Below are 20,924 nucleotides of genomic sequence, written 5' to 3'. Positions count from 1 at the left end.
TTACACAAAGAAGGTTTTCTTGCTTCTGTAATTTTTTTTAAACTGTTCTTCTGTGTCGGGACTCTTCGGGAAAAAGAATGTCTATTCCAACGTGCAGCTAATGCTAACGCTCGGCCACAAATCTGCACCGTCACTCCAGTCATTCCGAGGAATTTTGCACGGATCAGAACCGCTAATAAACTCTCATTTCCATGTATATCTATCCTGCGCTTCTTTCTGACTAAGATTGTCGAAATAATCCAGTAGTAGAACTTTTTTAGCTGTAGTTTTCTTTGGACAACAGCAACAGACGCCGGACATCTCCGCTCGGCTTCAGTATGTGAACAGCCAATCAGCGGGTCCCGTATGTGTTTATGATTTTTACCACCCCGATTCCAAAAAAGTTGGGACAAAGTACAAATTGTAAATAAATATGAAATGCAATAATTTACAAATCTCAAAAACTGATATTGTATTCACAATAGAACATAGACAACATATCAAATAATCGAAAGTGAGACATTTTGAAATTTCATGCCAAATATTGGCTCATTTGAAATTTCATGACAGCAACACATCTCAAAAAAGTTGGGACAGTGGCAATAAGAGGCTGGAAAAGTTAAAGGTACAAAAAAGGAACAGCTGGAGGACCAAATTGCAACTCCTTAGGTCAGTTGGCAATAGGTCATTAACATGACTGGGTATAAAAAGAGCATCTTGGAGTGGCAGCAGCTCTCAGAAGTAAAGATGGGAAGAGGATCACCAATCCCCCTAATTCTGCACCGACAAATAGTGGAGCAATATCAGAAAGGAGTTCGACAGTGTAAAATTGCAAAGAGTTTGAACATATCATCATCTACAGTGCATAATATCATCAAAAGATTCAGAGAATCTGGAAGAATCTCTGTGCGTAAGGGTCAAGGCCGGAAAACCATACTGGGTGCCCGTGATCTTCGGGCCCTTAGACGGCACTGCATCACATACAGGCATGCTTCTGTATTGGAAATCACAAAATGGGCTCAGGAATATTTCCAGAGAACATTATCTGTGAACACAATTCACCGTGCCATCCGCCGTTGCCAGCTAAAACCCTATAGTTCAAAGAAGAAGCCGTATCTAAACATGATCCAGAAGCGCAGACGTCTTCTCTGGGCCAAGGCTCATTTAAAATGGACTGTGGCAAAGTGGAAAACTGTTCTGTGGTCAGACGAATCAAAATGTGAAGTTCTTTATGGAAATCAGGGACGCCGTGTCATTCGGACTAAAGAGGAGAAGGACGACCCAAGTTGTTATCAGCGCTCAGTTCAGAAGCCTGCATCTCTGATGGTATGGGGTTGCATTAGTGCGTGTGGCATGGGCAGCTTACACATCTGGAAAGACACCATCAATGCTGAAAGGTATATCCAGGTATCCAGCAGGGGTGTCAAACTCATTTTGGTTCAGGGGCCATATACAGCCCATCTGATCTCAAGTGGGCCGGACCAGTAAAATAATTACAAAATAACCTTTGTCAACTCCAAATCTTTAGCATTGTTTTTTCAGTAGGCTATGCTTTATGCTTCAGCCTACATTTGTAGCCTACATAATCACTGATCACAAGGGATCTAGATTATTACACATTTATTCACAGAGAGGCCAATGGATTTGAAATAAAATGCATTTCACTCTCAAACAACTGGTTTATTTTTATACAGTTGAGTGAATACATTTTTACATCTGACAACCTGAACCAACTCCCCACACTAAACTCAAGTGGGAGCTATGAAGAAAGTAGCCTAAACATCCTGCTTAAAAATGTGAATGTGCAAATTTATGAAAAATAAAATTAAATTAACAAACATAAAAGTTATAGCAGTGCATGAGCAATACGATTAGGCTACATCAGATCAAACTATTTTGTAGGCTAGGCCTACTGACGCTGAGAATGATATACTGCACAATATTCATTGTCTTTTAAAGTGAAACCATGCAGAGTCTTATTTTCAAAGAACTGCATTCTTCAGACTGCAAACATTTGTGAACATTACAAGAATTAGGCCCAGGCCTTAATGCTGATTAACCTCCCTCCCCGCTTTCTCTCACCAAGTCTATCGGCTGCTGCTGGCTCCTGACACTTGGCATCTTTTAGCCTTCACGAGGGCATCAATATCAGGTTTCAAATCCTGAGTAGCAGCACATTTCACAATGTCATTCAAGTGTGCGTTTGATAACCTTGAGCGGTGCTTTGTTTTGTTGAGGTTCATGACAGAGAACGTCTGTTCACAAAGGTGGGTAGTCCCAAACATGGATAAAACCTTTGCAGCCAGGGATGTTAATTTGGGCTACCCTGGAAAGAGATATTGATAAAATGTGTCTAAGCCCACCGATGCAAATTTCTGCTTCATATCGGAATCACATTGCAAGTCAGTTATCTTGAGTTGGATGTCAGCGGGCATATCAGAAGCATTGACTGTAAATGGCGAGCGAAAAAAGGCAAATTCGTCCTCAAGTTCACTGAAAACCTGAAATCTCCACTCGAACTCCTGCAGCAATTCTGTTATCTTGTCTTTGTATTGATCCAAATCAGCATTATGTTCGGTTGCACGCATAGCTGTGAGCAATGGGAAATGAGAGGTGTCACCGTTAGATAGCTGTGTCTCCCAGAGTGACAGTTTCAACTTGAATGCGTGCACGCTATCATAAAACTGAGTGCCAACTTTTCTGCGGCCTTGCAACATTTTGTTAAGATTATTCAGGTGCTGTGTAATATCCACCATAAAGGCCAGATCCCGCACCCATTCCGGGCATTTAAATTCCTCTACTGGTCTGCCCTTTTTCTCCATGAACTGTCCAATTTCCTCTTGTAGTTCAAAGAAACGCTTGAGTACGGCACCTCGGCTTAACCACCGTACTTCAGTGTGGTATGGTAAACCAGCCAGAATGTAATTATCACTGAGAAAACAGTCAAACTGACGGTGATTCAGACCTCACGCTCTGATGAAATTTACAAGCCTGCACTTTCTCTCTGAATTTTGTCGCAACGCCTGCCTTTCTCCCGACCATTGATGGGGAGCCATCTGTAGCCAAACTGACAGCACGGGACCAGTCCACTCCGACCTTGTCCAGCACTCTAACGAGAGAGCTGAATGAGTCATTCGCTGTTGTTGTGTCCTTCATAGGCACCAACTCAAGGAACTCCTCAGTGACGGTCAAAGTCTCATCAACACCACGAATAAATATGCACAGTTGTGCAACATCTGTGACATCGGTGCTCTCATCAATTGCAACCGAAAATGCAATAAATGACTTGATTTTGTCATTCATCTGGCTGCCCGAGTCATGAGAGATCTTCAACCCTATTTGCAATAGTGTTCCTCGATAGACTAACGTTGGCAAAGGCAGATTGCTTTTCAGGGCACACGACTTCTGCAGGCTTCAGCATGCATTTTTTCACGAGTTCACCATCAGAAAATGGCTTGGATGCTTGCACCAACTCGTTTGCAATAAGGTAGCTAGCTTTCACTGCTCCATCACTGACCTCACGGCTGCGAGTTAATGCAGACTGCTGTTTCTTCAGACCAGCTAACGATTCGTTTATCTTCTCTTTTCTTAATTGTCCATACAAATTGTGCATTTTTTCTTTATGATGAGTCTCATAGAGGCACCGAATATTATATTCTTTGAGCACTGCAACCTGTTGATTACATACCAAGCACACTGGTTTTGTATTCACCTCTGAATAAATAATACTCAGTCCATTTTTCCTGGAAAACTCTGCACTCTACGTCAACTTTTCTTCTTTTTGAAAAAGACGTTTTGGGAATGGGGGTATCACTCTTGATAATTTTCATAGCAACTTAATAGTGGTGAGGCAAGACTGCCATTCATGGAATCAGACAGCATATCTGGGCACGTTGCTAAAATGTGCTGTTTGTTTCCTGATCTCTTGTTATGTCAGTGCTGCTTTTTTTGGCTGCCCCTAGTGGCTGAATTGAACATTTCGGTTATTTCTTTAAAAATTCATAAGTTGTCACAGGAATGGGCTAGAGATTTTTTTTTGACATCCTTAGAAATGTTTTCTCTACAAGTCTGGGGCCGGATTAAACCATCTGGCAGGCCGGATCCGGCTCGCGGGCCGTATGTTTGACACCCCTGTTCTAGAGCAACATATGCTCCCATCCAGACGACGTCTCTTTCAGGGAAGACCTTGCATTTTCCAACATGACAATGCCAAACCACATACTGCATCAATTACAGCATCATGGCTGCATAGAAGAAGGGTCCGGGTACTGAACTGGCCAGCCTGCAGTCCAGATCTTTCACCCATAGAAAACATTTGGCGCATCATAAAACGGAAGATACGACAAAAAATACCTGAGACAGTTGAGCAACGAGAATCCTACATTAGACAAGAATGGGTTAACATTCTTATCCCTAAACTTGAGCAACTTGTCTCCTCAGTCCCCAGATGTTTACAGACTGTTGTAAAGAGAAAAGGGGATGTCTCACAGTGGGAAACATGGCCTTGTCCCAACTTTTTTGAGATGTGTTGTTGTCATGAAATTTAAAATCACCTAATTTTTCTCTTTAAATGATACATTTTCTCAGTTTAAACATTTGATATGTCATCTATGTTCTATTCTGAATAAAATATGGAATTTTAAAACTTCCACATCATTGCATTCCGTTTTTATTTACAATTTGTACTTTGTCCCAACTTTTTTGGAAGTGGGGTTGCATGTCACGATTTACAACCAATGGGAGACAGCAGCTGAAGCTGAACAGAGAACAGCAGAAAGCCCATGAACTTCGATCAGAGAGAGAGAGAGAGAGAGAGAGACTGAATCTCAGATGGGTCTCTACTAGACTTATAGTGCACTACACAGGGCCAATAAACTTGTTTCTCCGTCGTCTACACAGTGCATTTATAGAACACTATAGATTTATATTATTGGAGAATCAAGGAAGTAAACAAAGATCATTCCATATAAATCCTACAAACATTCAGCCACTCGTTCTCGAGACAGCGCGAGAACAAGAACCTCACACAAATGGGAATAAACCCCAAACCATAACGGTTTCACCTCTCAGTGGCGGAGGCAGAAAAATGTCAGTGTAATTTATGATTATGTTCGTTTGTCTAATTACTTTCTCATCCCTCAAAAAATAGGGACCACAAATAAAAAGTGCTGTAATTTCAACACCAGTCATCCAATTTGGACGCAAGTTTCTCAAAATAAAGCTGAAGGTCTGCACTTTGAGCTCATCTTCATTATTTCATTCCATCAACAATATACTGTGGAGGACAATAAAAACCCCAATAATTATTTATATCCCCGTCAGGGCTGGATTTAGGGGGGTCCTGGGTTGGGATATGCCCCGCCCCCAACCGGTCCCTGCACTGCATCAAGACTTTTTTAGGACCAAATTATCTCCTGAATTAATTTACCAATCTCGTCTTAAACCTAAAGCTTGCAGGTCAAAATACGGCTTTTTATGGTTGGAAAAAAAAACAGTTAAAAAATAATGAGTTTGGACCTTTTATCCTCTCCATCTCAGAAACTAATGCAGATACGAGCCTGAAATTTTACACACAATTAATGGGAACAGTGACATTATTCAAAAAGTACGAAGCAAATCTGAGATGGACAGCTGGGAACATTTTTAGAAAATCTGGTGATTATTCATTTCCATTCATTCAATTTCTAAAAATTACATTTCAGACACATCACAGTCGGATCAAGTCCCGTTTTGTGCTGCAGCTTCTCACATACGTCCATCTGACCCAAAGACTCTGTGACAAATCATCAGTGTGCAGTGAACAGAAACAATCTTCCTCCTCAGGACACTGATGATGAAGCTAAAACCTCTGCTTCAGTCTCACTATTAGAGAATGGGTCTTACTGAGGAGCAGGTCATGTGACTCTCAGAGAGATGATCTTACCTCAGTTTCTCCAGTTTACAGTGAGGATTCTCCAGTCCAGCACAGAGACGCTTCACTCCTGAGTCTCCCAGTTTATTAAAGGACAGATCCAGGTCTCTCAGGTGTGAGGGGTTTGATCTCAGAGCTGAACTCAGAGCAGCACAGCCTTCATCTGAGACACCACAACCCTCCAACCTGCAGAGACACAATGACACACACTTCATCAACAGATTTCCATCTTGGTTTAATGGCGGTTGTGAAGATAACGCGTCTCATGTTGGACTGTCTCCCGGCTCTTGTCCAATCACAAGATATTAATAATGACGACTGAAACGTTACCACTGTTACTGACAATTATTAACATTCAGTTTATTAGAGGCGCAAATGTTTCAGCACAAAGTAAATAAAGGTTGAAGAGTCGGGTTTTGTAGAATTTCTCTGCTTGACTATTTGTCACGTTCACATATTTAATTGTAAATACATATATATTATTTACCAGCTGGGAGGTCCGTATCGTGAAATTCCGTGACCGAGGTCTTGAAAGTACTGAGCGAGGCCCTCTGGGTCGAGGTCAGTATTCAAAGAAGAGGTCACGGTATTTCACCATACGGACCGACCTTAAGCTGGCAAATAATATATTTATTTTTTCTTTACCAAATTCTAACAGAAAACGAGAGTGCCTGAAAGGGAAAACCGAGCCGAGGCGAGCCGCCATTTTGAATCCTCAAAAAAGTCTGATCACCAACTCGGGAAATAAGAGTCTGATCTAAAATATTTATAAGAGGAGAAAGAAAAAGAGTTTCAAAAGTCAGGTTTAGATGAAGCAGGCAGAGTCATATTTACTGGAACAGATCACACATCTGGGGTGGCACGGTGGTGTAGTGGTTAGCGCTGTCGCCTCACAGCAAGAAGGTCCTGGGTTCGAGCCCCGGGGCCGGCGAGGGCCTTTCTGTGTGGAGTTTGCATGTTCTCCCCGTGTCTGCGTGGGTTTCCTCCGGGTGCTCCGGTTTCCCCCACAGTCCAAAGACATGCAGGTTAGGTTAACTGGTGACTCTAAATTGACCGTAGGTGTGAATGGTTGTCTGTGTCTATGTGTCAGCCCTGTGATGACCTGGCGACTTGTCCAGGGTGTACCCCGCCTTTCGCCCGTAGTCAGCTGGGATAGGCTCCAGCTTGCCTGCGACCCTGTAGAACAGGATAAAGCGGCTAGAGATAATGAGATGAGATGAGATCACACATCTGATTTGTTCTCTAATTACTGAGCGACTGAAATGATCACAGCCCAGTGCTGAAGGGGTTTTATGGAGATACTCATTATGAGCTCGTTGGCGAACAGTGCACGTGTGTGTGTGTGTGTGTTGCCAGGTGCTCCTTATTTGTTCCTGGTGCCAGTGATTTACAGACTGGACATGTTCTTCCCCTTACACTCTGTGTGTTGTCTCTCCCTGTCTGACTTTCCCTGTGTGGGGGGGGTAAAGACCTCTCCCAGAAAAGGACACTGAAATTTGAGACAGAGGTTTTTGTTTCAGAGACAAATAAATCCATCAAAGAGCTTCAGCATGAAAAAGAATAAAAGCTGTGAGAAGGTCAACAACAAAGTTGCAATTTATAAAAGATCTCCGGACATGAGAACAACAACAAAAGAATAATTAGCATGTAATAAATGTAAATCATGGTGTCATAAAAATAAATAAAATGGTGTTTCTAGTTTGTAAATATTGTAAATAAACTATCAGTATAAAGTTCAGTTTGATTATTTGCTTCATTTCTGGAAATGTGGTGTTTGTGAGTCTCGTTAGCTGGCCGTCACCTCCATCTTCAGCTCACAGCTTCAATACTTCTTGGAACAAAATGGCAGAATGTGAGACGTAAACGTTTTTCTCCTTAAATGACATCAACTGGTTTCCACTTATTTAATAGCTGAACTTCAGTTTTATTCAATTCTACATGCAACTGTTTTCCCCTCATTTAACTCCTGATCTGTGTGTATTAACACACTCTGTATCACCTGAAACTCAAAACATCCCAAAACAGAGCTGGACAGTAACGAAGGACATTTACTTAAAGACTGGACTGAAGGACATTTACTTAAAGACTGGACTGAAGGACATTTTTTCATATCCATCTTTTCCTCGAGTATTAATGTTTTGGAAACTTTTGACTTTCACTCGTCTCCATCTGAAAGATAAATATTGTCCTGGTGACTCCAGGAAGCTTCCCGTTACTCGTTACTTTGAAGCATCGCTTTTGAGTCAGCAGATGAATTTTTGTTTCTTTTCTAAAATGCCCTGCGCTGTGTTGGCGACAGGAGAAAACCAATCACAGTAAACTCCTCCTACACTCAACTTCAAAGCGCTTGCTGCATTTCTTAAACAGTTCATTTGAACTTGGTGGTGGTAAAGATGGTAACGAGGACTACAGCAGATAAAAATGATGGTTCCTCACCAGCAGTGTTGGGTAAGTTACTTTAAAAATGTAATTCGTTACAGTTACAAGTTACCTTGTTTAAAATGTAATTGTAGTGTAACTTTTTCAATTACTTTTAAAAAGTAATGTAACTAGTTACTTTTGGATTACTTTTTAATTACTTTAAGGTTTTAATGAATATTGACCCATGTTCACCATTTAATTTTTGAAAACCGACAGTGCGAACCTTAAAGCAGTACTAAGCTGAGAGGGAATTGCTGACAAGCAATCACAGGAGGTCCATAAGAGATGCTTGCACCGTGCATGTGATTCTCAGACTCCTGTCATAGGGGCCATACTCTTCTGTTCCTCCCCTAGGCTCTACTGTTTTCACAGTTTGCAGACTACACAAGCAGGTTCAGAAACCACTTCTTTCCCACAGCGGTCACCTTATTGAACTCTTCCCAAAGACCAGTCTTTCGTTCCCCTCTATCCACACCTTACCATCCATATAGTGTTCCTCTTCAATTCACATCTGTATAGCCCTATCTACAGTGGTATAGGATTACCTGTATAATGATTCCATCTGTATTCATCACATTTATTTATACCATGCTATTTTTCATTGCCCTGTGCATTGTACTGCCATAACTACATTGTACATACTCTGCGCATACATGCTCTGCACATATAACCATCTTTACTTACACTAGCTGTAAATAACGGCATTTTGTCTCTAAATACTGCATTATGTGCAGTCTGCACGTGTTGCACTTGATTAGATGCCAAACTGCATTTCATTACTTCATACATGTGCAATGACAATGAAGTGTTCTACTTTAATCTAGTAATAAATAACCAAAGTGAGACTTTTACATCACATTTTATTTTTCTTGTTTTTCTCTTTGCTTGTAAAATGAAACATGGCACAATACAGTCCATCAAGAATTAAGACTGACGATGGGTAGTCAGTCATTGAACATTTAAGAGTCAATGGAATGTTGATTACAAAAAAATACAATAAACAATAAACACATTCAAGTGAATGGTAGTAGCCTAGCACGTAGCTAACTAGGGAAACGACATGTGTGCTTAACCGTTGTTGTGATATATGACATTGAATCAATCGTACATCATTATATTATGTTGCCCACTGGGATTAATAACAACCATGGTATGTAGGTGGGTGTCAGTTGTTCTAGAGCTGGTAGTTCAACATATTTCGTCAGCATAGCCTACCTTGCTGTTAATGTGCTTACAACCTCAAAATGAATGCCTTCTGATCGGAAATAAACCAGTGAGTTGCACTTACCTCTAAATGTTTCCTTAGGTTTGACATAGACTGCTTCGACGTGGACAACTTCTTGATGGCCGGCAAACACTGCTTGCATTGGACAGTTAAATTTTAGCCATTTTCAGTGATGTAGATGAAATGCTTCTTAAATTTCCAATGCTTGAAGGCGTCTGACATGACTGCTGCTTGAGCTGAACTGAACCAAACCGCGCGCTTCTTGCTGCTCTAGTGCTCAAGCACAGAAACGGAGTGGCGCTGCTGCTGGCAAACATGATAGGAAAACCCAGGACAGACAAGGAGCCGTGGCGGGAAACGGCAAAATTATGCGCAAAGCAATAAAAATATCCTTGCTCATGTCGCAAAGGTTTTTGTTTTTCAAATGTAACTAAAATTGTAATTCTCAATATTTCCATAAGTAACTGTAACTGAATTACATATTTTCCTGTTGTAACTGTAACGAATTACAGTTACACTTTTTTTGTAATTAAATTACGTAACGTCGTTACATGTAATTCGTTACTCCCCAACACTGCTCACCAGAGCACCCAGAGCCATATCTGAAGTCCATGCCTGAGATTTTTGAAATGAAGAAAGGTTTGCATTATTTTAATCTTTGCTCTGTTTACCGCGCACAAACATCATCACTGCCTACAAAAACTTCCCGTCCAACCTGAGAAAGCAGCTGTCCTTTTGTCGATTCAACTGTGTTTTTATCAGCATTTCTACAGGCTCTGGAGCAAATTCTACAAGCTTTTTATTCTACAGGTTCTACAAGCAAGTCACTGTATTCAGTAGGTTGTTTCCGAGTCGTTAGAGTCTGTATCGTTGCCGCAGTGCATTTACAGCAATGTCCTGACATTAAAAAGACAACAATAAAAAAAAAAATTAAAAAGTACTTCTGAACACTGAAGTATTTTTAATCCTCTGGGGTCGAGAGCTTCTCCGGCGAAGCTCGGCAGGTTTAGAATGAGGAGGTCATGGATTTAGAGAAATATGTTCACGAGTTTATCATATGAGCATGATAAACATATTGAGAGAAACTTTATACTTTACACTTTCCTCTGTGCCCACTGACAAATAATATTATAGTTTTTAAATTCCCTAAATTAGATGAAACATAAAACTTGTCCCTTCCTCAGTCACACCGGAGTCGGAGCGCTGAGCGCCCGCTTACACATTCATACGGTAGAAGACTGTTCCCATGGTAACAGCACGATAATCACTTTCACTCTTTCCGTTTCAATTGAGGTATTTCACCTGACGTCACAGGGTCACATGACGCCCCAGTGTCTGCCATTTTGAACGTCAAGCTACATACTAATGCTGCAGACAGAGAGGGAGAACCAGCTTGAAAAAAAACGTGTTACAGACACCTAGAATAGATTAATTTGTCAGTAAGCACTCTATAAATAACCATGGTGTTTGCTTGTTGTGCTGTGGGCTGCCACAACAGACAGGGACAGCGTGCAGGACGCTCCTTTTACCGGTTTCTAGTGATGGGAATTTCGGCTCTTTTGGCTCTTCTTACTATAAGAAGCCGGCTCTTTCGGCTCCCAAACGGCTCCTGAGATTTTATTTTTGATTTAATTGCTGCAATTAACTAGTTAATTAATTACATTATTATTTATATTTTATCAGTAGGATGTTTTCCATTTTATTTTTTAGTTTTTGTAGCCATTGTAAAGCTTTGTAAAGTATAGCAGCGTAACAATGTTCTAGCTATAGAAATAAAACTTACTTACCAATTAATAAATTATTTTCTCACAAACATAATGCAAAACTGTGTTATATTACCAATATAAAATACACAGCTGATTTTCCCCTCCTCAGGTGCCTCACAGACTCCTCTCCCCTGCGCTCCACAGCTTTAAGCATTACACCAATTTTCGTATTTTCGCAGCTGTGAATGACATCAACCCCCCCAACCAAAAAAAGTAGGCGTACATCATGCTACTTTTTTTCCTTTGAATGGTAATAGACAACACAAAGACGCAATCAGACAGCAACTTTTTTTGTGAAAGTCTCTCTGAGGCACCTAAGGACAAAAAACTAATTCGGCTCCCCAACTTGGCTCCCACCGAAGAGCCGGCTCCCGTCGTTCACTTCAAAGAGCCGGCTCTTTGAACCGGATCGTTCGCGACCGACACATCACTACCGGTTTCCTACTGACCCAGACAAGAGGGCCAAATGGATTGCAGCTGTGAAGAGACAGGATTGGGAGCCAACAGAGTACTCCAGACTTTGCAGTGATCATTTCATTTCAGGTTAATTTATCAGTTAATGCAATTTTGATAAAATATATAGCAAAAAGTAAATGGGTCAGTGTTTGTTAACCCATCTGAGCAGTGAAACAAGGCAGTGTTAATTTGTCTAGGGTTGCATGTAGCAGACATCAGACATAAAACACAACAACAGAGGCTAGAAAGAAACGGGACACAGAAATAAATAAACAGGGCTCCATACCAAGGCTGGGTACAGTGTTTGTGATAAAAGACAGATCCAATTTAACAAGAATCACAGCTTACTTTCTTGTTAAAATGTGCAAAGGTCTCCACCATCTCATACCGCCTTGCACTGAAGGACTTAAGCGTGCCGTCCAAAATGGCTGCGTCACGTGACTTGGTCACGTGGGTGAAATACCTCAATAGGTTTCTCTTTTGCAGTGGGAACGCCCACCGTAAACAGGATAAAATCTGTCAGACAGAGTTCAGGCTATTTGGAGGTAAAACTTCTTGCGAGACGGCATGCAGATTTTATACGCTTCGGATGATTCAGGACAGCAAATCAATTTCAGAACAGCAAATCAATTCATGATTCAGGACAGTGATTCAATTCAATCTTGAGAACTGCAACACCGATGATGAGCGGTGCCTTTTTTTTTCCATCAACTTGATCCAGCCGAAGATCAGCTCAAGTAAGTGTAAATATTTCTTCTATTTCTGATGAGCAGATCGGTTTATATGTGTGTGCTGTAGTGCAAACACAGGAAACATGCAGGCCTTTCAATTACATGAAACCTGCGACGGAGAACGTCGTAGGGGCCGAACTTAAGGTCAAGTGCCCAAAATATGCTACCAAAAGTAAAAAAAACAAAAACAAACAAAATGTTAATTAAATAAACTTGGCTGCCTAAATCCCAATGTCTTGACTTTCTTCTTTAAAAACACAGAAATTAGCAAGAATTAGCATGTATTTCTCGTAATTAATGCAAAATCCGCACCATTCCCATGTTGTTCCGGGTTTGTCGAACTCGCCGTAAGCCTCACGCAGAGCACAAATTCTCCATCAACAGCGATCAGCACGCCATGATTTCGTGGAGGAGCGACTCGTGTACCAATGACCAGAGCGGGATTTCCACATTCGGGAAATCTTCTCTTCTTCTTTTATATTGCTTTATGGCAGTTAGCAAACAGCTTTTAGGTGCATTACCGCCACCTTCTGGACTGGAGTGTGAACCAGAATGTTTATGACCTTTTTCAGTAAAAAAGGTGCTGAATTCTAAGGATAATTCCTGTCTCATTTAAAAACCTAAAAATAGCCCGATATCCCACATTATCTGACCTCAACTGCAATATCTCTCTGATACCTAGTGTCATATGATTTAAATCAGGTAAAAGACTGAATAAGAGAGAGCTATTCAGGACACAACTGTGCTGAAAGACACAGCTTGCATCTTAAATCCACACAGTTGTGTAAGTGTGGGTGGAATCAGTGACTTGGCGCTTGGTCCTCTTGTTGATGATCATCTTCATCACTGGCCTTTCGTTTAAAACGAAGATCTTTAACCTGACTACAGACTGTGAATTGCGCTGCCAATTCTTGTGATGTGACTGAAAAACCTTTTGTGTCACGGGTCTGCTACAGGTTTGTCTCTCTGATGGCAACAGTGCAGAACTTGCGTTTTCATTCCCAGGCTGCTTTCCTCCAGGCTCTCCTCAGGCCCCAACACCTCTTTTAAATCCTAACTAACTGTATTCTAATTATTTTTGTCATGTACATCAAGAGGGATTAATGCTGTAGACATTTTGTAATAAAGGTAAAAATAATTTATAGATTTCTTTATTAATTCATAACTTTGTAGCTAAAAAATCAGCAGCAGGTTTAAAACACAGAGCCCTGGGAAAACAGCACTCTGCGCGTGCAGAAAAACCCAAATTACCCTCCATCACGACGGAAAAGGCCCAAATTCAGAAATACAGGGTGGAGCCCAAATTATGTCATTGAAAGGCCTGACATGACTGAGCAGTTTTTTTCCAGAGTTAAAAGTATTTTCCTCAAAAATAGTTAATTTTACTGTATTTTGAGTTTAGAGAGTAAAATTTGGAGTTGGAGTAAAATTACAGAGTAATCGTGTAACAGAGTTGACTGTGGTTCTGAACTGAGTAAAATAGTTAATTTCAAGACACACTGAATCGAGTCAAATACCAAAATAAAGTCAAACACCAGATAAATGAAGATGTTGTAAAAATCAGTTTTAGAACTGTGTTGGAATGTGTGAAAAAACATGACCTTACCCATTGGGACTTGACCTGATGGGATTGAGTTGGCAGTGGGAGGGGTTTCACTCTTCTCATTGAATGGAATGGAATTTTTACCCTTCTCATTGAATACCCCTCCCACTGCCAACCCTTTATCCCAAAGCAACAGGGCATACATTTTTTGATGGCCAGTTAATTGTCCAAATCAATGGAGCAGATTTAAGTTTGTGTGTTTGATCCATTCCTCAGACTGAACAGAATCACCTCAAGTGACCAAAACGGTTCGACACAATGGGTACGGTCATGTTTTTACACACATTCCAATACAGTTCTAAAACTGCTTTTTACAACATCATCATTTATCTGTTATATTTTTAAAAGCACAATCATGACATACAGACTACAGAGATATTATTGTAGCTGAGATTGTGCTGAAAACAAACAAGAGTGCTCCGAGAGCACAATATCCCCCGCTGGCAACTCGGCCATAACTCTGGTAAAATGCGACTGAATTGAACAAAATTGCAATATGCGTATTACTGACATAGAACAAAGAATCCTGCCAAGTTTTGTAAAATTCCTCCAGAAATTGTGAGAGGAGTTGATTTCAGAAGGTCAGTACCCTTCCTGGGACGGACGGAAGGACATCGCCACGACATAATCCCCCTTCGGGCCTTTCGGCCAGCGGGAGATAATAATTGTGAGGGAAGTTGATTTCAGAAAGCAAGCACACCTTGATTAAATTGCCAAAGTACAAGTCTGTTAATAATCAAGGGTAAAATTTGCCCAAATTAAACGAAATTTCAATATGCATTTAACTGTCATATAACAAAGCCTTTTGTCAAATTTGGTGAAATTCCTCCAAATATTGTGAGAGGAGTTGGTGTCAGAAGGAAAACACACCTTCATGAAATTGTCAAAGTACAAGGTTGTTAATCAAGAACCACAACTCTGGTAAAATACGACCAAATTTAACAAAATAGCAATATGCGTACTACCGACACATAAGACCTTTTGCCAAATTTCCTGAAATTCCTCCACAAATTGTGAGAGGAGTTGATGGCCGAAGGAAAACACATTCTCATAAAATTGTGAAAAGCATAATTTTGTTAATCACAGGGATCCCAGCAGTAATTGAAAAAAATAGAGGAATGTAAGAAACTATCACCGGGCGGCACGGTGGTGTAGGCTAGTGGTTAGCACTGTCGCCTCACAGCAAGAAGGTCCGGGTTCGAGCCCCGTGGCCGGCAAGGGCCTTTCTGTGCGGAGTTTGCATGTTCTCCCCGTGTCCGCGTGGGTTTCCTCCGGGTGCTCCGGTTTCCCCCACAGTCCAAAGACATGCAGGTTAGGTTAACTGGTGACTCTAAATTGAGCGTAGGTGTGAATGTGAGTGTGAATGGTTGTCTGTGTCTATGTGTCAGCCCTGTGATGACCTGGCGACTTGTCCAGGGTGTACCCCGCCTTTCGTCCGTAGTCAGCTGGGATAGGCTCCAGCTTGCCTGCGACCCTGTAGAACAGGATAAAGTGGCTAGAGATAATGAGATGAGATGAGAAACTATCAGCAGGGGTCAAGGGGGCTGCCTGAAGCTGTTGAGATTTTAACATTTAAAGATGCTATAGAACACATTTTTTACATAGATTTAACATAGAAAAGCAACAGAATTTAACCATAATGTGTATCTATTTGATGCCATATTTTGTAATCAATGACATAAGTGGCAAAAAAAAAAAAATATAAAAATCAGACGAAAATGTAGCTTTGAAGAATATACTTGCCTAAATATTCCACTGATTTTGTTATAACAATCGTATCCATAGTTCATCTCATTTGTTTATTTTTGTGTTTCAAGTTAATGTCAAAACTAGTCTAATATAAGCCACATTCATTTTTCAAAAATCATGAATATGAGCAGAAATCAATGATTCAGTAATATTAGATATATACATATGTACAGCAAATACTGGAGATATTTGATTTAAACCTCTCTTTTTGAAAGGTTTCACTGCAAAGGAATTTAATGCTCTTTTCTGGGGTGCATTCTGTCTTTCCTCCAGTTTTCTCTGCTTTTGTTTCTCTGATCTTTCCTTCTGCTTTTCTGATGTTCCTGCAGTGCTCTGAATTAAGTTCAACGCATTAGAAACAAAAGCACGAACGGAGTTAAAACATGTTTTCTAGCAAATGGGCGCAGCCATATTGTTTTCTTGTTCTATCGCGTACAGTCTCGCGGTCAGTGTTGCCAGATACTCCTGACGTTTTCCAGCCCAAAATATGTTCAAAACCCGCCAAAATGCACTTGAAACCCCCCAACTGGGCGGAGAACCGCGCAATCTGGCAACACTGCTCGTGGTATTTACATCAATTTAACTTCCGAGTGTTCCCGAATGTCAACGAGAACAAACGAAGCCGACAAAAACATCACTAAACAAGCAAACCAAATCAGAACGTATTCTGCTGGTCATTTTACTTAAACATATTTTTAATGGATATACAAGAGATTTAAAAAAAAAAAACACTTTCGCTAGAAAATAGCGGAATTCCGCTAAATAGCGGACTTCTGGGATCCCTGTAATCAAGGGCTGTAACTCTGGTAAAATGTGACCGAATTTAACAAAATTACAACATGCGTATTAGTGACATATAACAATGCCTCTTGTCAAGTTTCATGAAATCCTTCCACAAATTGTGAGGGGAGTTGATTTCAGAACCTTCCCTGGAGGACAGAAGGATGGACATCACCACGACATAATGCCCCTTTGGGCCTTTCGGCCAGTGGGGGATTAAAAAAATAAATAAAAGTCATATGACTTTGAAAATACTGCTAGGATTTGTTGAAATTGACAAAATCAGAGCACACCAAAGTCACTCGAGTGGCATAAAATACCCTCAGACGGCCACTTGCAAAGTGTGTGGCATCAGGATAAATGATGCCGGCTCAACTACATCCAACTTTATCAGGCACCTCAGAACACACAAGGATAGGTCAGTTACTTGGTTAGGTGAAACGAAAATTTAGCGTGTATGGACAGATAACGTTACCGCTAACAAACAAATCAAACCACAGACTACATGCAGATTATAGATTTATTGTTACCCGCCCGAAGTTAGGGTTTTATTTGATTAACATCTCACCACGTTTGAGCCTACTATTATACTCTGCTACCTGTTACCAGATAGTGGCAGAGTAGGCTATATGGATGTAGTTCATGGATGTAGCCTAACGTTAATCTTTTTTTTTAATCAAATTTTTATTATTATTATTATTATAACAAAATTACACATCACACAAAACAGGGGAGAAAGAGGGAGGGTCAGGGGAGACACGACTCGACAAACACGCAGACACACAACAGAAAAGGCAAGAAAGAGACAAAAAGACAAGAAAAAAAAGGGGGCTCTAGTGTCCCATCAAGTGCTTGATAGAGTCAGCCAAGTTGCGTCAATAGTCCAATGTCTTTTCTGAAGCTCCATTGACTCTAGCTGTGGAGAGTTCCATGTATACAACGTCCAGGAACGTGAGCCTCCAGTGCCGCATCGAGAGGTCGTGGGGGGGTTTCCACCACGTCGCTACCATCTTTTTGGCAGCAGTAAGCCCCACATAGATTGCCTGCTGAGTTACTCCAGTTACACAAAGAGAAGATACGTCATTCAGGATCAAAACACCCTTGTGAACAGCACATTGACATTGAACAACTGAGACAGACAGGACGCAACATCACTCCAAAACTGAGAAACAGGGCCACAGTCCCAGAACATGTGGAGAAAGGTGCCGTGAGATTGTGTTGGGCAAAAAGTACATAAAGGACTATTGATTATTTTCATGTGGTGCATTCTAACAGGGGTCAGGTAGGTTCTATGGATAAAGTTATAATGAATGAGTTGGTGATCAGGATTGCGTGACACCTCTAAGATGCTGGACCAAACGTCATACCAATCAAACTCTTCTCTTAGGTCAGGGCAGTCGCGCATCCAGATCCTCTCTATAGGGAGGCTAATATGTTTGGGTATAACCAGGAAGTGATAAAGCCTGGATACCATACCTTTTGTTGATGACTGGCTAGTGAACAGTTTCCTCATAGGGTGAGTAGGCAAAGGACTTTGCCAGGGAACACCATGTGCCTTGAGTGCGGATCTTAGTTGTAAATAGAAAAAAAAGGAAGAACGTGGCAAACTGAAAGCATTTTGTAAGTCAGAAAAAGGTAACAGACCAGAGTCACTGAAAATGTCTTTTAAATAGTGAACCCCTTGTTGTTCCCACTGTGGTGCGGTTACAGGGCTCCCACCAATCAAGAGTGACTTATTGTTGAATACGGGGGAATGTGAGTGCCAATTACAGTCTATGCGGGAAAACTTTTCCACTACCCACCAGATTTTGATGAGATAAGAGATAATAGGCCCAAATCGAAGCTGACATTGCTTATTTGAGATATTAGAGAAGAGAACATCATGTAATGGCCATGGCTCTGTCTTAGCACTTTCTAAAGTGTGCCATGAAGTGGTCATGTCTGGATTAAACCAGGTAAGGAGAGGCCTTAAGACAAAAGACCAAAAATATAGTTTAAAATCAGGAACAGCCAATCCACCATTCTCCTTTTTCCTCTGTAGGGTGGCCATCTTAAGTCTCGGCCGCCTGCCTTTCCAGATGAATTTAGAAACCGCTGAGTGTAATTTAGTCCAGTAGTCATTAAGGGGCGATAAAGGGAGCATGGAGCTGACAAAATTGATCCTAGGCAGGATATTCATTTTTACTATAGAGACACGGGCTTGGATAGACATAGGGAGAAGCACCCATTTTTCCATATCTTTCAAAACGTTGTTCTGGGTAACTAGGTAGTTATGTTTAACAATGTGATTTAGGGAGGGGAAAATCTCGATGCCTAGATATTTCAATTGCCTGACAGTCGGAATGCAAGAAGAGATGTTAGAATTGCTGGCGGCTTCATTCAAGTGGAGTAGTGCAGATTTAGACCAATTGATTTTGAAACCTGACATTTTACCATATTCCTCACATACAGACAGAAGATGGGGGATGGATTGGGAGGGATTTTCTAGAAAGACCATGATATCATCTGCAAATAAAGAGAGGTGGTGACGAGTATTGTGCAGTGATATAGGAGATACCAACTGAGACTGACGAATAGCTTGGGCAAGGGGCTCTAAAGAGAGAACAAATAATGCAGGGCTCAGGGGACAGCCCTGTCGTGAGGATCTGGAGACAGGAAACAGAGAAGAAAAAGTATGCCCAGTTAAGACGTGTGCTGACGGGTTAGAGTACATAACTTTAATCATTCCAATGAAAGATTGGCCAAAGCCCATCATCTCCAAGACAGTCCATAGAAAAGGCCACTCAAGTCTGTCGAACGCCTTCATGGCATCTAGAGAGAGGAGTGACATTGGCGTAACGCAGGACTCTGCAGCATCTACAATGTGCAGAAGGCGCCTAACGTTGTCTGCAGCCAATTCTTGTTTTTATGAAACCAGTTTGGTCATGGTTGATTAAATTAGACATAAACGGCTCTAGGCGCTGGGCTAAGAGCTTTGCCAGAATTTTAAGGTCTGAGTTTAAGAGGCTTAGAGGGCGGTAGTTGGAACACTGATGGATCCTTATCTTTTTTCAGGAGCAATGAGATCAGAGCTGTATTAACATCCCTTGAGAGCTCCCCCTGATCAATAGAGAACAGAATCATGTCAAGTAGGAAAGGCCCCAGTTGTTCCCAGAACGTTACGTAGAACTCAGGGGGGATCCCATCCAGGCCTGGGGATTTACCTTTTTGCATACTCTGTACCGCCTCCTTCAGGTCATCTAGCATGATCGGTTTGTCTAAGGCAGCTGAATCTTCTACTGTTAGCCGAGGCAAGTTAAGTTGTTCTAACCACGTGACGCATTGGGCTCTGTCTAGAGTGATTTCAGATTCATATAGGTTGGAATAAAAACTCTGAAAAGTGAGATTGATTTCATTAGGGTCAGTCCTGATGACTCCATCCTCAGATTTAAATCACAGGTATATCTGCGAAGTGATCATTAGCCCTAATTCTCATGGCAAGTAGATGACTAGGTCTAGCACCTTGAAAATAGTAGCGTTGCCTCGTCCTATGAATTAGAAATTCTGACTTCTGTTTTAGAATGTTATTAATTTCCTTTTTGACCAAAGACCGTTTTAGGTCTATTCGATCTGTGAAATTTACTTGCAGCAGGGAGTCTAATCTGGAAAACTCGGTCTCAAGGTTTTTAAGATGAAGCGACCTAGCTTTACGTTTGTTGGAACAATATAAAATAGCATTGCTCCTAATGAAGCCTTTTATCGCATCCCACAATATCCTGGGGTCGTCAACAGAGCCGACATTAAGACTTGTAAATATCTCAAGCTCAGTGATAAACTGAGAAATGTAAGCTTCATCTCTCAATAATGAGGTGTTAAAAAACCATCTAACAGCACGTTGAGATAGTTTCCCAAGGGTGGTGGAGCATAGGACACCTTTATGGTCAGAAAGTAGCACTGATTTTTCGATGGAGTTGAAGAGATGAGGGGACGCAAAGAGAAAGTCAATTCTAGAGAGAGATTTATGTCTACCAGAGTAAAAAGAGAAATCCTTGTAAGTGGGATTTACTACTCGCCAAACATCTATAAGTCCTAGATTGCTGGCCCAAAATCTCAGAGCATTTGTGGCCTGCGTCTGGTCCCCTGTAGCCCTCGCACCCGACCTGTCTACTACAGGGTCCCATACAGCATTAAAATCCGCACCAACAATGAAGGAGCAGTCTGTCAGCTCTAACATTTGACGTGAGTGTATTGTAAAAAAATTTTATCATAGCTATTGGGGGCATAAGCTGATATCAGAGCAATTTTTCTATTACCAAATTCTACA

General features: G+C 41.1%; 2 protein-coding genes across 3 annotated transcripts in view; one reads left to right on the top strand and one right to left on the bottom strand.

Annotated features, from left to right (window-relative positions):
• LOC132870554 (NACHT, LRR and PYD domains-containing protein 3-like) overlaps nt 1-20,924 on the top strand; it is a 524,974-nt gene that overhangs the window by 229,195 nt on the left and 274,855 nt on the right. The gene's annotated exons all lie outside the window — the stretch shown is intronic.
• LOC132870553 (NACHT, LRR and PYD domains-containing protein 12-like) overlaps nt 1-20,924 on the bottom strand; it is a 502,785-nt gene that overhangs the window by 458,065 nt on the left and 23,796 nt on the right. For both annotated transcript variants that reach the window (XM_060904226.1, XM_060904230.1), the window contains exon 4: nt 5,903-6,076. In XM_060904226.1, coding sequence (XP_060760209.1) covers nt 5,903-6,076 — 174 coding nt within the window. The remainder of the gene's footprint in view (nt 1-5,902; nt 6,077-20,924) is intronic.

Source organism: Neoarius graeffei, chromosome 22 (assembly GCF_027579695.1).
Source record: "Neoarius graeffei isolate fNeoGra1 chromosome 22, fNeoGra1.pri, whole genome shotgun sequence".
Lineage (NCBI taxonomy): Eukaryota > Metazoa > Chordata > Actinopteri > Siluriformes > Ariidae > Neoarius > Neoarius graeffei.
This window is presented reverse-complemented; position numbering and strand designations above follow the sequence as displayed.